This window comes from Cervus elaphus, chromosome 17 (genome assembly GCF_910594005.1).
Source record: "Cervus elaphus chromosome 17, mCerEla1.1, whole genome shotgun sequence".
Taxonomy (NCBI): Eukaryota; Metazoa; Chordata; class Mammalia; order Artiodactyla; family Cervidae; genus Cervus; species Cervus elaphus.
In genome coordinates this window covers 31,010,218-31,028,591 of record NC_057831.1, presented here as the reverse complement: position 1 = coordinate 31,028,591, position 18,374 = coordinate 31,010,218, and the positions used below count along the sequence as shown (strand labels likewise).

Below are 18,374 nucleotides of genomic sequence, written 5' to 3'. Positions count from 1 at the left end.
TATTTGGAACCAGTCTGTTGTTCCATGTCCAGTTCTAACTGCTGCTTCCTGACCTGCATACAGGTTTCTCAAGAGGCAGGTCAGGTGGTCTGATATTCGCATCTCTTTCAGAATTTTCCACAGTTTATTGTGATCCACACAGTCAAAGGCTTTGGCATAGTCAATAAAGCAGAAATAGATGTTTTTCTGGAACTCTCTTGCTTTTTCGATGATCCAGTGGATGTTGGCAATTTGATCTCTGGTTCCTCTGCCTTTTTTAAAACCAGCTTGAACATCTGGAAGTTCACGGTTCACGTATTGTAATATATATAAATATTGTGGCTACATATACATGTAACCATATATACTACTGTATAAATCAGGGGAAAAGAAACGACTTAAGCAGACCTGCCATATCTTGAGAATGTGGAAGTGTACTCTTCTTCATAGTGTTAGAGTGGGTAAGTGAGAAAGAAGTGAGTAAATAACAGACTGAACAGTTATGAGTTCTTACTTCCCCTCCAAGTGACTTTGTACCATGTACATACATTCTTAGGCTCATAGAAATGACCCAGAGAGTGAAGGGTTTACTTTGCCAGTTTCTCATCTAATGTGGATATATAGTCATTCTATAAGCAGCGCTCATTGAGTATTTTATGTGCCACTTCCTATAGATACCAGTGATACAGAAATCAAAGACATACTCCCTTGCTTTAAGGAGGTTGCTCTTCTAAACTGATTTGAGTCCCTTCCCAAATTCATATGTTGAACCCCTAAAACCCAGTATTTCAGACTGTATTTGAAGATAGGGTCTTTAAGAGGTAAAATGGGGTCATTAGAATGGATCCTAATCCAGTATCACCGATGTTCTTAATAAGAAGAGGTTAGGACACAGACACACATAGAAGGAAGACCAGGTGAAGATGGCCATCTAGAAGCCGAAGAGAGAAGCCTTAGAAGAAATTAACCCTGCCAACATCTTGTTTAGATTTCTAACTTCCCAAATTGAGAAAATAATTCCTGTTGTTTAAGCCACTCCATCTGTGGTGCTTTTTTAAGGCAGTTCTAGCAAATGAATACAGTTTACTAGACAAGCAAAGCAACAGCTGTATCATCGTGGGAAGTCTTACAGAGATACATCCAGAACCTGTTGGTGCAAAGAGGAGAGATGGGGATTATCTAGCTTCAACAGCCAGTTACTTTTATTGGAAAGAAATTGCCAGCAATAAAGTTCAGTAGTCTACTTATAAAGCAGTACTTTTATACAACAAATATACGTTGAAAGCTTACAAAGTGTTAGCTAATACTAAGGTGGGCTTCCCTAGTGGCTATGTAATAATCATCTACCAGTGCAGGAGATGTGGGTTCAATCCCTGGGTCAGGAAGATCCCCTAGAGAAGGAAATGGCAACCCACTGCAGTATTCTTGCCTGGAGAATCCCATGGACAGAGGAGCCTGGTAGGCTACAGTTCATAGGGTCGCAAAGAGTTGGACACAACTGAGAGTTGTTAAGAGAGTAAATCCTAAGAGTTCTCCTCACAAGAAAGAATTTTGTTTTCTATTTCTTTAATTTTATATCTATATGAGATGGTACCTGTTGTGGTAAACAAAAAAAGAAGCATTTATTTTTCAACCTGGATCCCTACTAGCTTGTACCTGTTGAAATTTACAGTTCCTTTCACCTTTCTGACTAAGCTGTTCTTTTTCTCTGAATTCTTACTACCTTTGCTTCCTTTTTTTGGCTTAAATATCACACCAAGAAGACGAACATACCACAGCACTTCTCTCTCAGCCAATCAGTGCTCCAGCTCAGCCCCCTGCCTTCCCATGTCAGTCAGCAGGCATTCAGTGAGGCTCACGGTTGCAGAGGACTCTGAGAGGGAACCGAATCCTTCATTCCACTGTGCAGTTATCTAAGCCTTTCATTCCAGTTCCCAGACGGAAACCCAATCCTACCTAGGACAAGAAGAACGTATTCAGTGGTAATCCTGTGTTAATGAGTTTGTTAAATTAGTCTCTGCTGACACAGAGAAGAATGGACTTTGTTATATGTAAGAAATGTTATTGTTTATACATAACTTCAAGGGCACTGACAGGGAAGATGCTGTTTCGGCTTAGCCGAGGAGAATCTGTAGGAGCCTGTCCGTATTAGAATGGAGGTGTGGCAGGAGCAGGGTCACTGTCAGCTCACTTTTTAAAGGTGCAGAGGGAGTTTCTCTGGTGTCGTTAATATCATTCACTATTCAGATTTGATAAAGAAACTTAAGTAAATACCTTAAGATGACCCTTCTGATGGACTGTTTATTTATAGTGGACTCTATCCCAGAAGGCTTTCAAAAAGACTCTTTAAGAATAGCTGAAATGTAAGAAAACCTTCTAAAACATACAAAAGAAAGCAAAAGAAGATTGGAAATCATGGATGAGGCTATTAAAAAATGAAGAGTGGAAAGAAGTTTGTCATTGAGCCTGGACAGTAATGACGTACATACATCCTTGCCTGTGGTTAGACTTTGGCTATGAGCCTTCTGTGCTGAGTCACTTCAGTCCTGTCTGACTCTTTGTGACCCTCTGGACTGTAGACCACCAGGCTGCTCTATCCATGGGATTCTCCAGGCATGAATACTGGAAGGAGTTGCTCTGCCCTCCTCCAGGGGATCTTCTCGACCCAGGGATCGAACCCGTGTCTCTTAACGTCTCCTGCATTGGCAGGTGGGTTCTTTATCGTTAGTGTGGCAGTTGACAAAAAAAAAAGGAAAATTTTGCAAAGTAATGTTTAGTGAGATAAAAAATAAATCTCTTGCTCAGAAGAAGCAAAACTGTTCTTGTTACAGAAACTTGAAAGGAATTTCTCCAAGGAGTCCATGTAAAAATGGCCCTGTATGATCTTACAGCCAGCACTTTCCACAGCTGCTTCCAGGAGGAGTGCGAGCGGGCTTTGTGGGTCTGTCTCCTCTCCCAAGTGTCAGCGCGGACTGAAGGTGTCACACACAGCACCCGTCGTTACAGAGCATCCTATGCAGTGGGCCAGACCCAGTCTGCTCAGATTCGCAGAATGGAGTTGTGTGCTGGTCTGAGTTGATCTCAATACATATCTTAGAAAGTCTAGAAAATAGGTTGTATGTTCCTCAATCAGCTGTTCTCAAGTGTCTTTTTTTAACCCCCTCAGGTGAAGTTTGTTAAATATTTGGTAGCACTGATAGGCATGTTTCAAGAGGAAAGCTTTCTTCCAAGTGCATACTAATACTTACGCTTCAACAGAATGTGGAAATCGAGGTTGAACTGACTTGTTTTGCGAACTGAGGAATCAAATAAAGATACAATAAGGATACTGGCCTCAAGGGGCCATCCACCCTTCTGGATGAGCTGAAGATGTGCCCTGATAGATACTACCTAGTAAATAGGTTTGAATCTGCTTTAATGTCCAGACAGATGGTAGCATAAAACCTTGAAGTTCCGCCATCCTCTGCTTCTGTGTTATGGTCATAGTCAATTTAGCATGGCAGATTTTTCAGACAAACATAATAAGATATCCACCTGGTGAAAAGTGCAGCGCACTCCTAAAACTTTGTCAGCCTTTGAGCTTGTGACTCCTTGGCTTATCTTTGAAGGTAAACTACTTGCCAGATATATATTGAGAAAATGAATGAAGTGTTAAGTAGGACTGTTTATAAACCAGTTGAAAATAGAGGGACAACCTGCCAAAAGTGCCATATTCTGTTACATAATAAGTGATCTATAGCTCTTTTATGTTCTGGTGAGAATTAATTAACAAAAGGCATTCCTTACTAGTGGTAACAAAAGTGGTACCCTAAAGTTTAAAAATAATAACAATAGTAAACTACTTTTCTCAAATGTTGAAAGCTGCTTATGCAAAATGGCATCATAATAACAATAAGAACCAAGGCTCAGACGGTAAAGTGTCTGCCTGCAATTAAGGAGACCCGGGTTCAGTCCCTGGGTTGGGAAGATCCCCTGGAGAAGGAAACAGCAACCCACTCCAGGACTCTTGCCTGGAAAATTCCATGGACTGAGGAGCCTGGTAAGCTGCAGTCCATGGGGTCGCAAAGAATCAGACACAACTGAGCGACTTCACTTCACTAACAAAAAGTAGGGTAAAAAATGGGGCTTCCCTGGTGGCTTGGATGGTAAAGAATCCACCTGCAATGCAGGAGACCCACGTTCAATCTCTGAGTCAGGAAGATCCCTTGGAGAAGGGAATGGCAATCCACTCCCAATATTCTTGCCTGAAGAATCCCATGACAGTGGCCTGGTGGGCTATAATCCATGAGGTCACAAAGAGTTGGACACAATTGAGCGACTGAGCACACACACAGGGTAAAAATTACTTTCTTACACCCCACAGAACACATTTTAATCATTCATTGAAAGCCTTTCAACTTGCTTGATTCTTAGAGAATTAGGTGCTGGTTCTGAGAAAACAATGTATTTGCAAAGAATTTCCCAGTAGTAGGTAGTTACTCAGTACAAAGGTTATTGTCAAAGGCTAAAAAATGTTTTAACTTTGTGATGCTCATTGCTGTGACTTTTCCCATTAATTGTCTGCCTAAAGGTTGAATATCCAATGTTTACTAAGAATGAGTTACCCTGTGGTCACTCAGTCATGATAATTGATGGTAATGTAATCAGAGGCAGAACATCAGTTGACTAAAGCAGTGTAATAGAAATCAGGAAGTTCAGCCTCTGGCCTTCATTCAGTCAATGATTTTATGATATATGTCATATCTTTGACCATTCTATATCTCAGCTTCTCCATCTGTTAAACTGAGTTCATAATAACTGTCCTGGTCTGTCTCACAGGAATGTTGCATGGACAAATTAGATAAGTGTAAAAGTGCCTTGGAGGTAAAGCCACTCTATGAATAAAAATTAGTGTGATGTAGCTACTGAAAAGTGTGTTGCAGAACCTAGAATAGTTAATCTCCACAGGCTTCATGACTAGATAAAGCTTCATAATGGATTCCTGTCCGGCAAACGAAACCCATCTTATCAGTTCATGGCTGTATAGTATTTAATGGAAAAGAAATCTCTTTACAAACATTTTCTTACCTTGATACAAATGTGCATTAGAAATCAGTCATGCTTGAATTAAATAAAACCTTTCTAAGTAGCTTTAAGTCACCTCTAATATCCAGTTTATAATTTCTGTAGTCATTTTGGAGGGTGAGGATTTGATATGTTTACTAAAGTTGTAAAATAAGTATATGAAACAATGTATGGGGGAGAGAAATTGACTAGAATGGTTTTTTTTTTTCCAGTAATAATTGTTACTGTTTTTAAGACTCTGACATTACCAAATTGAGATTTTAAAAATTTTGTTTATTTTATAGAAATCTCAAGCTCTCATTTCTGCCTAACCGATATATGTTTTCCTGGTTACTTCTTTTTCTGTCACAGTTAATATTCTTATTATCAGTTGTTATCATGACACACTCAGTCATTGCAGCTCAAAAAACCTAATTACCAGATCCCTTGAAGACAGAAAACCAGGGCCTTTCTTGAAGGAATCCCGTAAGTGCTTATTCCTCTCGCCTGTTCTTTTCACTTCAGTGCACAGAGAGTTCTGTGTAAATTGCCAGCACCCATGTGTTAAGTCCTTGAGAAGGAGAATTGAGCAAGTATTTAATTGTTTGGACATTGCAAATAAGAGTTCCTATTCAGGCTAACTAGGAACTTTTATTCCAGAGCCAACTTGATCTCTTTTCTTTTGGCAGGGGACCATTCCTAGTGGCATTGGGGAAATCTTGGCACCCAGAAGAGTTTAACTGTGCTCACTGCAGAAATACGATGGCCTACATTGGATTTGTAGAGGAGCAGGGAGCCCTGTATTGTGAGCTCTGCTATGAGAAATTCTTTGCTCCAGAATGTGGTCGATGCCAAAGGAAGATCCTTGGAGTGAGTATTGGAAACCTTTTCACTCTGAGTGAGTTTTAAAGCAGAACAATTTTTTGGTATGAAACCCTTCCATCATTTTTACTTTTTATTTTCTTCTTGCTTGATCCCCTCTCTGCTTTCATCACTATTTATTTTTGTAAAGCAAAACTAAATAGACCTCTGTGGAAGTATATTGGACTCATGGGGTTAAGTTGTCTTTGGTTTTGTCTTACTGAGTACTGGCTTGTCTGGTGAAAGTCTAGCCACTGTGGGGAAAAAATAATTTACTGTGGGTGTGCTGCCTCAACAGGACCCTGTTTGCTCAGGAATGAAGAGGTCGCACAGGACCACACACATCTGAGTTCTCAGAACTGACACCTTCACTGTTTTAAATTAAATTCCATCACTTTTATAAGAGCAGCATTTCCCCATTTGTCAGGGTTCAAGCACAGGACACAGATCTCATGAAATATATAAAACATGAGGCTTATAAGTGATACATTTTTCTTGAATTCATATAATGTTTAAAAATATAACCTCAGGTTTATGAGGGTATACATGTGATAGAAAAATAATCAAACCACACCTTTTTTTTTTTTTTACAAAAAGGTAGTAATTTAGGATTAAGATACATAATAAATAATGATGAATGAATGAATTTTCTATTCTGGAATACCCAATTTGCAGTTGTGAAGTAAGGGTAAGGCATTTCCTATGGGTGACCAGGAGTTGAAATTTTACCTTAGAATTAGCCAAGGTGACTGGACTAGTATGAAACACCTACATACAACTCATACAAAATTTGAAAATTACATTGCTGAGTTCTAATATCCCCAATATAACAGTGTAATAATGAAGCTCTAATTCATTCCCATTGAGAGAAAAGAGTATGAAACAGTGATAGATTTTATTTTCTTGGGTTTGAAAATCACTGTGGACAGTGACTGGGGCATGAAATTGAAAGATGCCTGCTCCTTGGAAATAAAAGCTATGACATAGGCAGCATATTAAAAAGCAGAAAAAACACTTTGCTGACAAAGGTCCCTATAGCCAAAGCTATGGCAATTATGTACAGTCATGAGAGTTGGACCACAAAGAACTCTGAGCGCCAAAGAATTGATGCTTTTGAATTGTGGTGCTGGAGAAGACTCTTGAGAGTCCCTTGGCCAGCAAGGAGATCAAATCAGTTAATCCTAAAGGAAATCAACCCTGAATATTCATTGGAAGGACTGATGCTGAAGCTGAAGCTCCAGTTCTTTGGCCACCTAATGTGAAGAATCGACTTATTGGAAAAGACCCTGATGCTGGGAAAGGTTGAGGGCAGGAGGAGAAGGGGACAGCAGAGGATGAGATGGTTGGATGGCATCACTGACTCAACAGACATGAGTTTGAGCAAACTCCAGGAGATAGTGAAGGACAGGGAAGCCTGGTGTGCTGTAGTTTATGGGGTTGCAAAGAGTCAGACACAACTTAGCAAAGGGACAACAACAACAAATTTTAGAATACATCTTTAAATGAGTCTAAAATTTTCAAGACACTTTAAAATTATAAATATACTATGTGAAATATTTCTGTGTATTTAATTTGTACAATATGTAGAGAGGAAAACAGGAGGATAATTCAGGCTATACCTTTTCAAATGACAAAAAGTAGACTACATTAATACTGTTTTAGTATATAAATGTGTTCTATGGATTGTAGAATGATTAATAAAACAAAATCAAGTAAGAGTTTTAGCACCAAATGAGGTTCTAAAAAATGAAATCTTCAACTCGTTGCTTTACACATGCACCAGAACTTTACTAAAGGGACAAGTTTTCTGAATTGTGTTTTAGTTGTTTGATAATCTTACGTTAAAGTGGCTTAAAACTCAACATTCAAAAAACTAAGATCATGGCATCCAATCCCATCACTTCATGGAAAATAAATGGGGAAACAATGGAAACAGTGACAGACTTTATTTTCTTGGGCTCCAAAATCACTGCAGATGGTAGCTGCAGCCATGAAATTAAAAAAGACGCTTGCTCCTTGGAAGAAAAGCTATGACAAACCTAGACAGCATACTAAAATGTCTACTGCTGCACTATATAAAATATACATCTTTCACAACTACACATCAATAAACTTATTTAAAGAATGATTAATGTTATTTAAACATATAAATGTGGTGAATAAAAGTAAGTCTTTCATAAGCATTTACTACACTAACTGCTTTCCGTCAAAGGGTGTCAGGAAACACTAACTTGTAATGGTTTCACAATGTTATCTTGAAAATGTCATGAAGAAAGGGCAAAACATTTAAAAACTAAAACAAACCTATACATTGTCCCTATACAAACCTATACATGTCTACAGCAGTAGACATTGCTTTGCCAATAAAGGTCAGTCTAGTCAAAGCTATGGTTTTTCCAGTGGTCATGTATGAATGTGAGAGATGGACTATAAAGAAAACTGAGCATTGAAGAATTGATGCTTTTGAACTGTAGTGTTGAGATCCTTGGACTGCAGGGAGATCCAACCAGTCCATCCTAAAGGAAATCAGTCCTGAATATTCATTGGAAGGACTGATGCTGAAGCTGAAACTCTAATACTTTGGCCACCTGATGCAAAGAACTGACTCCTTAGAGAAGACTCTGATGCTCGGAAAGATTGAAGGCAGGGGGAGAAGGGGGCGTCAGAGGATGAGATGGTTGGATGGCATCACCGACTCGATAGACATGAGTTTGAGCAAGCTCTGGGAGCTGGTGATGGACAGGAAAGCCTGGAGTGCTGCAGTCCATGGGGTCGCAAAGAGTCAGACACAACTGAGCGACTGAACTGAACTGAGCCTGTTAAAGATGGGATGGTAACCTATCTCAAGGACAGAAAGCTGAGTAGATACTAGAAGCCTTGGTTATTATTTGGTTGAATGTTTATCTTGCTGTACATGCTCATAGTGATCTCTTTGGGTCTAGATAACTGCTGTTTTTTCCCATTGTTCCTCGGTAGTGAACTGGGGCATTTTCTATGGCTAATGACAGCTGTATCATTTTATTTTGACAGTTTTTTATTAGAAAATATTTCACTCCACAACAATTAAAAAATACAAAAATGTAAAGAATAAAATTAAAATGACCTATATATTTACCAGTCCCAGATAGATCCTCTTAACCTGTAGGATGTGTTTTCTTCCAGTTTGCTCCTGATAAGTAATTCATTTACAGAACTTTAACCATACTATACTTATAGCATCTCGTTTTTGTGATAATTATTATGGAAAGAGTAAGTGCCTGTATTACTAACTGCTCTTCAAAAATGATTTCTAATAGCTCCATCTCTTTCTCTGAATTCAAAGAAATGATTCTTTACAAAGCAAAATTCTCAAATTTTCTTTTACTAATTAAAATCTGGTCCAAGTCTTTGATACTGGTATATATAACCATAGGGCTGTTTGTTGACTAGAATCCATGCCCTGTGGTTCAAATTTTAGACCCTCATTTGAATATGTGCTTAGTATAGTCATAGCTGATTTTCAAAATCCTAAACATGTGTTAAACATGATTGGATTACACTGATTAAGTTGTTGCTTCCAACATGGGACAATGTATAGGTTTGTTTTAATTTTTCAATGTTTTGCCCTTTCTTCATGACATTTTCAAGATAACATTGTGAAACCATTACAAGTTAGTGTTTCCTGACACCCTTTGAGGGAAAGCAGTTAGTGTAGCAAATGCTCATGAAAGACTTTTATTCACCACATTTATATTTTAAATAACACTAATCATTCTTTAAATAAGTTTATTGATGTGTAGTTGTGAAAGATGTATATTTTATATAGTGCAGCAGTTTAGATGATCTGTGAGTCTGTCCTTAAATATCTAGAGTTCCTTAGAGGAAAAGCTTAGGCAAAGACAAAGCATGTATGTCTACTTTTGGGTCAATTTAAAAGGACTGTATTGGTACAGCCGGTAAAGTATGTGTCATCTTTCTTTACATCCAATTACCTTTCTATAACAGGAAGTCATCAATGCTTTAAAACAAACTTGGCATGTCTCCTGTTTTGTGTGTGTGGCCTGTGGAAAGCCTATTCGTAATAATGTTTTTCACTTGGAGGATGGTGAGCCCTACTGTGAGACTGGTAAGATCTTTAAGCCAGTAGTTTCTTAAGTTGTAAATGAAGATAAAATCCCTATATTGCTATCAATTTGAAAGGAAATGCTAAGCAAAATAATATAGTTTTACTAAAGGTTTTAGAAGCACTTAATGTTACTGTAACTATGTAGCAAAAATGTATAAAATTTTTATATGACTGTCAAAATCAGATACTACCAATTTCATTAAGAAAAGTGCATGTATAGGCAGTTACTTAGAAAACTATTTTTCTTGAACCTCCTATAACTTATAGATATAAATCATATGAAATTATATAGCTTAAAGCCTTATTTTACACTCCACTAGTGAATTTTGAGTGATGATAAACATGAGAAATGTTCATCTTTTAAATAGAATATTGATACGCTCTTGAAGGCAACTGCCTTGACAACAAATTAGAATCCTTTGTTATTTTTACTGAATCGGAAGGTAATCATGATTTGCTCCCTTGGTGAGATTATTTTTAAGAAAACAAGCTCTCAGTATTAATGCCAATCTACTACATTTGTGCTATTACCTAAACTCTAAACACTTCCTTTTCCTTTCCAAAGGCTGTAAGTAAGCTTTCATAGCACTTATTTATTAATGTTATTCTTACTTAGATATTACTACAACACATACATCTTTCAAAAAATAAAATATTTCCCCTTTATTATTAGTACCACCACATTCCCCATGGGGTTTTATTGTTGTTCTACCTTGCAGTTCAAAGGGTGATTCTGGACGAAGGGAATATTCCGCAATACTCAAGTTAAAGAAACAGTGAGCCTTCTAATTTGAGGCTGTTGACCATGACTTGACCCTTCTTTGCCCAATCTAATTAATAAATTCTAACAGTTCTATCCCCAGTGGATATTGAATTGATACATTTCTCTAACCTCAACTGTCCCCACTAAATCCAGGTCACTCTTACCCTTTGCCTGGGCATTATAATTGCCAGCTAAAATGGTTTCCCTTCTTTCCCTCAAGCCTCAGATAGCTATAGTAATATTTTTTTAAATGTGAATCAGATTGTGCTTGATACCTTATGGCTTTCAGTAGAGGAAAAACTGTATTCCTGCCTGAGGCCAGCTTTGCCAACCCCATTTCCTACACCTGATTGTTTGGATTCTAGAGAATGTCAATAGATTCTTAGCCACACCTGGCCCCTTTGTTGTTTCTGAACCTGCTAAGATCCATCCTGCCTCAAGGCTTTTGTATTTGTCTCTTTGGACTGGAATTTCCTTTCCCAGGTTTTCTGAAATGGTTCCTCCCCCTCTTTTATTTTCAAGTCTCAGCACAGGTATTATCTCCTCTTGGAGGCCTTTCCTAACCCCTTCTGTAATATAGTGTTAAACACCTCCCCCAGTTATTCTCGATTGCATCACTCTTGTCTTTCCTTTATGACCCTTATCACAATCTGAAGTTGTTTGCTATCATGTATTTTTAAAACATAGTAAATGACGACATCCTAATCCCAGGGAGAATATAAGCCCCATATGGAGAACAACCACATCTATCTTCCCCACCATTGTGCCTCTAAGCAGCGCCTAGACCAGCACCCAGCACACAGGAGGACTCTTTGGGTGTGTGCTGAGCAGATGGCACTAAGGAGTATTGAGGATTGTTGAGAAAGGTGACTCAAGTTGCAAATGGCAGCCTACTTTCTCCTCTAGGCCAGTTGGGATTAGAAATGTCAAAGAGTGAACCATGAGTGAAAACACATAGGAAGAGTAGCTGCATAAAAGAAAATTGCCAATAAATTCTAATTTAGTCATGATAAACATCTTGTCAAAACTACTTTCGTCAGAAGGAAGACATTAACACTTTATAACTCTGTGTCAAGTAAGAGGTATTCCCTGGGTAAGGATTTTTAGCATGAAGTCATAAAATGGGAAGGAAAATACAGCAGAAGAAAAAGTGGCTAATATTGTTGTGATACAATCCAGCTAGAAATTCAGTCACAGCATTTATTCACGAAGGTTTCCTGTGACTTTTTTTCTTCCTTACCAAGTAGATGTGCTGTGGAACTTGCTAATAGCGGGGTTGCGGGAAAGAAGGTTTTTTTACACATTTTTCATGATTTATGTTCATTAGTCTTATTGTTGATAGGTATTGGACGTTCTCTTATATTTTATTGAAATAATCATGCCTATTGATCACTTATCAGAGAACAGTGATCTTCATATACATTTGGGCATTTAATAAGTTGGACAGAACTGAGAAGTAACATATGGAAAAACATAATAAAGAATGTTAAGTTGTATATATAACGTTTTCCAAGGGTAAACTGAAATAAACTACACATAATGCTCAAGTCAGATGTTCTGCCATCTGAAAATTTTTCTGTTACTGGTAACTGTATCTTTATCGTCTCATTTAATTCTCATTTTGTTGCTGTTTTCTGAAAGCTCTTATTCTACACCTTTGTCATGTTTCAATTACGTCTGCCCCACCCCTGCTCCAATACAGATTATTATGCCCTCTTTGGTACTATATGCCGTGGATGTGAATTTCCAATAGAAGCTGGCGACATGTTCCTGGAAGCTCTGGGCTATACCTGGCATGACACTTGTTTTGTATGCTCAGTAAGTAAACTCCTGATTCCCATTCAGAGGAGCACCGTTCCCCTCCTGATTCCCATTCAGAGGAGGCCAGTTCTAGCCTGAGCACTAAATGGAAATAACGGTTTTTATGTCTATCAGTCCCTGAAACCTAGAAATGTTTTACAGTGGTTTTGAAAGTCAAGTTCATTAAAATTTTTGGTACTTTTTGAAATTGTTTGGCACAGAATAAGATGCTTACGCCTTTAGAGAAATATTCTTAATACATCTGTTTGTAAGGAGAATCTATGAATTTCTTAAAAACAGATTCTTTTACGTTTTTTAAACTGTGTTTTATTGGAGTGTCTTTAGTAATTTATGAAAACAGGTAGTTCTTAAAATAGAAGTAAACTTTTATAAATATCTGTTATTGACTCAGTACTGGAAGTAAACTATATGTTGATCCATTTCCTTCCTTAGCAATAGTCTATGAATATTCTTTTCTTTTTGAGACTAAAATAAACTTGTAGTAATATATTTACCTCTTTCATCTCATATTTTAGTATATTTGGTTTTATTTTTATTGATGAATATTGATTCAGAGTTAACTTTAACCTAAGATATATATTTTTTAAATTTAGAAGTAAATATTTAATAAAGTACTCTATTCAGATGGTTGATTTTTTTTAATTATATTTAATATTTTTAATAGTTTTTAATAACATTGTATGAAGGGGGAAAGGACTAGTTAATTGAAATCACATACTTTCCCTAAATGTTACTATTGAACCCTGTCTTGTTTACTTCATCCATCTCTTAGACTTCATAAAATCTGTAAAAAGCAGTAATTTTAGCAGATTTGCCTCCTCCTGTTCTCTGGTAGATCTGCTCAGGAGCATTGTTGTTGTTGTTTTTAGTTGCTCAGTCATGTCTGACTCTGCAGCCCCATGGACCTTTGGGGCTGCCAGGCTCCTTTGTCCATGGGATTTTCTAGGCAAAAATACTGGAGTAGGTTGCCATTTCTTTCTCTAGGGGATATTTCAGATTCAGGGATCAAACCCGCATCTCCTGCATTAGCAGGCGGATTCTTTACCACCGAGCCACCTGGGAAGCCCTCTCAGGAGCATGAAAATTAGCAAAGACAGTGGGAAAGATAAGAAGACATAAATGTGAATAGCTCACTGACAGTATAACATCCAGCAGCCAGATGTGGACTATGGTTTTCTTAATAAGAAACAAACAAACAGACAAAGAAGTGAATTAAAAAGAACTCTCAGGTATTCTCTGGTGGCTCAGACAGTAAAGAATCCGCCTGCAATGCAGGAGACCTGGGTTCGATCCCTGGGTTGGGAAAATGCCCTGGAGAAGGAAATGGAAACCCACTCCAGTGTTCTTGCCTGGAGAATCCCTGTGGAAGAGGAGACTGGCGGGCTACAGTCCATGGGGTTGCAGAGAATCAGACATGACTGAAGTGACGAAGCACAGCACACTGGGATTTTCGGTGCCTGTGTATTTAGGGGCCTAGGGCTGTGTGGCAAAGCACCTGTGTTGGATTTTTTTGGTTTGTTTTTCTTAATGCCTTGGGTCTCTACAACAGAAGGCACGTTTAAAACATTGATTAGAATTTGAGAATAGAAATTACGTTTAATGTGACCGCTTTATGCATTAATTTTTTCTTTGTGGCCAAATATTCACTCCCAATTAAGAAAAATAATGATCAATAAGTTTAAATAAACTAAAATGCATTCCAGAGAAAAGTCATTCTTCATTGCTTTTGAAAGATGACATGGAATGTTATAGTAATCGCTAAATGTTAGGAGGTCTGACACAACCAACTGAAGTGTTTTGTCATACTATCCATTGGGTGAAAAATCATTTTCCCTTTTTTAGGCATACTTGATAAGATAATGACATTCTCTCAAATAATGCTTCTTTTTCAGGTATGTTGTGAAAGTTTGGAAGGTCAGACCTTTTTCTCTAAGAAGGACAAGCCGCTTTGCAAGAAACATGCTCATTCTGTGAATTTTTAAAAGTCAGCTGTCCAGGGGAAGAGAAGAAATTTGAAGAGAAAGAGGAGAATTTAAATTACCAATTAATTTTTAGATTTAATATTTATATGAAGTTTTGAAAAATAATAGTGGCCCTCAGGGGATAAATTCCAAGCTTTGAAAACCAAGTCTATGAGGAAATATTTGGCTTCATAAAGTAAAGAAACAGTTTGGTGTTTATTATTACTTTTTTCCCTGTATTTTTGCCCATAAAGTAACTTTTATAAAAATCAATTTCCTGGTTGATTATTAAATTCATCTTAGAATAAATTAGTGAAGAATCAAATTTTAGAATAAAAACCTTCAACTTCTATGCTGAAATAACTAAAGTTTCTTTCCTTGTTAGGTAGTTTTGAGTTAATCTATAAAAAGACAATGAAAATGCCTTACACTTAAATGAAACATTGTGTTTTTCTTTAACAAAAATAGCATTTATCTTTAAAACAGTAAATAGGAGTTTAAACAAAGAATTTTATCAGTAGTAGGTGTCAGGTTTTTTTAAACTGTATACATTTTTTTTTGTTTTTACAGTTGATCATTCCAATAGGAAAGGCCAATGAGATTTTGATCAAAACATGTCTTGCCAGTAGATGTTATATTTTTGTGTGATTTCCCTCCACCCCTAAAAAGCCACCATGTAGCTTATAAATTTCAATTTTTTGCCTTTTATTAGAATATGACCATTTTCTATTAATTGTGTATGTTTTATCATCTTTGTCAGTCAAACTATTTTTTTCCCCTTGCCTTATGCTGAGGTAAAGAGCTTGTTGAATAACTTTGGACTCTGAAAGTTGTCTCTCTCTAAAGAGAATAAATAGAAAAGAATGTGGTTGGGAGTGATGGTAAATCACAAGATTGGATCAGAAATTTTTTAGAATTCCCCCTTTTTAGACAGTGAGTCAGTTTGATCAGTTCCAGAGTTATACTATAGACTGATGAAGGTTTGAAAGTTCTCTTTGCAGAATAATTTTTTGTTGTTGTTCAGTTCTACATTAGAAAAGTAAAATGTTGGTTTGAGGATATTATAAAAATTTAGATTTTTTTTTCTTTTGGTAGTTTTTTCTCAATAATAAATGAACCACTTCTAAAAGTAATCATGAAGTTTGGAAAGCTTTTGTTCACAGAGGTTCGATAGTATAGAGAGGAACATGATTAATTACTCAGACCAGCCTGTTCTTTGTTTTCTTCATTTTAGGGAAAAAAATTATGTAGATACCACATGAAGACAGAGAAACAGTTGTGGTAAGATCGTGAATCCTGTTGATATTTGCCCAGTGAGAAAAGAGATTATGGCATTTGGTAGTTTTTTTTTTTCCTTTGTTTCCAGAATGGACAAAGCCCATGATCACACAAGTTATCACTTGGATTTGGTTGGGGAAGGGTGCTTTTACAGTTGAGACTGAGCCCCACCCCCTGCCCATCCCATCCATCACTTGAGACTTCACTTCCATTGTGTGCATGTTTGTTAGAGGGCAGGGTGTTAGGCTACAATATTTGTTTAACCTCCCTAAGAACTGTTCAAGGTATCTGTCCTGAAAGCTGCTAATTCATGGTCTAGCAGACTACATTATATGCAGATAGTAATTAACTGGGAATAAAAGAATGAGAAGTGTGACGCAAAGTAGCAAACTGAATGTTTCACCAATGGCAACCCAGAACTGTCCCCTTGCCCTGCATCTTGTAGGGAGGCAGGGAGTTTTTTCTGTTGTGTTTTAAAAGCTGGAACTGAATCGTGCCATATTTCCCATTGCTGCTGAAACCACCCATAGAAGACACGCTGCATTTTCACTTATCTTAATGTCAGTTCTTTGCCTTACATGACATAAAATAAGTTGGTGGTTTTGTTTTAGTGTGGTAGAGATTTTTTTGTTGTTTTTTAGTTTTGCTTTTACAGATGGTAAAGAGTCTGCCTGCAGTGCAGGAGACTTGCATCTCTAGACTCGCATCCTTAGATCCGGAAGATCCCCTGGAGAAGGAAATGGCAACCCACTCCTGCATTCTTCCCTAGAAAACCCCATGGACAAAGGGGCCTGGCAGGCTACAGCCCATGGGGTCACTAGGAGTCGGACACGACTGAGAGACTTCACTTTACAGATTATATGCCAAGAGAGTATTTGATAAGTCAGTGGTATTGGAATGGCATTTGGGTATTTCATTCAAAGAATTTTATTTGATCTGGATTTCTTATAAAGTTATATTAAGGATTTTGTTTTTATTACACTTTTCTTTCTGCATATTATTCATGGAGCATAATGTTGCATTTCTCTAAATTTTATCCCTAAAAGGATAATGTCATTTCCTAACATCATTTGTCTTTGGCTTTGTCCTTTGCTTCTATGGCAAAGCCTTCTTCTGTCTATTCTTAAAACAGTTAATCCTGTGAAATAAATACTGACTATAACCCAGAAGAATCTCTGTATTTTATAGTGGGGAATGCCATATTTAATACACCAGCATTAATCTTTTAATAACTGGCAGAGCACTTTATTCTTCTGGTGAGCTCCCAGAATATTTATTTTTCTGATTATAAATATTCCATGTCAGTAGCATTTTTGAATTGTTACCTCCTTATTGTAGAGCATTACTTTTAGTCTCTCTTGATGTATATTTTGGAATGTTGTGCTTAGAATAATACAGATTAAAATCACAGTATGTGATTCTAAAACATCCTCTGCTTGGTTTCCCAGTTTCTAAATGTATGGCATGTCTTCAAGGGCAAAATGTTGGTCACTGAAGTAGCATCTAAAAATAATGCCCTCTACATGTGCATGTAGCATTTGTGTTTCCTATTGATTCAAGTTACAGTTAGCAACTAAAATTAAAACCTGATCATTGGTCACTGTGCAAACAAGTAGAAATTAGAGTGTAAATCTTCAAAACAGCATTATGTTTAAAAATGATTATAACAAAAACAGTATTCATGTTAACATTTTCAAGGACTACTACTATAGAAAATACTCTTTCCTGTTCAAGTGTGAATCTAGAGTTATGTTAACATTTTGGTGATATTTGGGGTTTAGTTATTGCAATAGAGGCTTTTCAGACATAAGGGAAGGGAGAACACACTGAATCATTTTACACAATTTGATGTGTCTTCCATTTGTCCTCCTTCAATCCCCAAATGTTTTAAGGTTTTGGGTTTGGATTCTCAATATATCATTTACCATATGTATTAGTCTCTATCTTCTGTTTCTCTGCATTTTTTAGTTTGTATATGTCCGTGCTATTTTGCTTCTGGATACATTTTCTAATTAAAAACCACATGAGAAATATAATCAGTATATAAACCTTAATGTGCACATAATAAATAAATGGCTGCAGTGATACAAACAAGTTCTCTTGGTTTTTCTTTTTGGGGGACAAGAGGTTTCTATTGAGTCATCAAGGGAAAAAATAATGTTCACAGGATAGGCTGATTCTCAAGAGAATTCCTCCTTTATGGTATTTGCCTATCAGAATATCCCAGAAACATATTTGAAAATATTGTCACATTTATTTTAATCCATATTTATGCTTTGCATGTAGTATGTATACAATAAATGGTATGAATAGATAAGTAAGGTCTATTGTCTTTCTTTTTAAAAAAAATACTTATTGTTGGGACTTCCTTGGTGGTCCAATGGTTAAGAATTCGCCTTGCAATGCAGGAGACATGGGTTCACTCCCTGGTTGGGGAACTAAAATCCCACAAGCTGCTGAGCAACGAGGCCTGCAAACAACACCTTCTGAGCCTGCACCCTTTGGAGCCCCTGTGCCACACTGGAGAGGCCGCATGCTGCAACGACCAGAGCCGGTGGGACAC

At 37.2% G+C, this 18,374-nt stretch overlaps 1 protein-coding gene across 6 annotated transcripts in view; it reads left to right on the top strand.

The window, feature by feature from the left end:
* The window catches only part of PDLIM5 (PDZ and LIM domain 5), a 224,052-nt gene extending 205,924 nt beyond the window's left edge, over positions 1-18,128 (top strand). For all 6 annotated transcript variants that reach the window (XM_043871014.1, XM_043871012.1, XM_043871011.1 and 3 more), the window contains 4 exons: positions 5,712-5,892; positions 9,868-9,988; positions 12,454-12,569; positions 14,465-18,128. In XM_043871014.1, coding sequence (XP_043726949.1) covers positions 5,712-5,892; positions 9,868-9,988; positions 12,454-12,569; positions 14,465-14,554 — 508 coding nt within the window. In that variant the 3' untranslated portion in view covers positions 14,555-18,128. The remainder of the gene's footprint in view (positions 1-5,711; positions 5,893-9,867; positions 9,989-12,453; positions 12,570-14,464) is intronic.
* Positions 18,129-18,374: the final 246 nt, after the last annotated feature.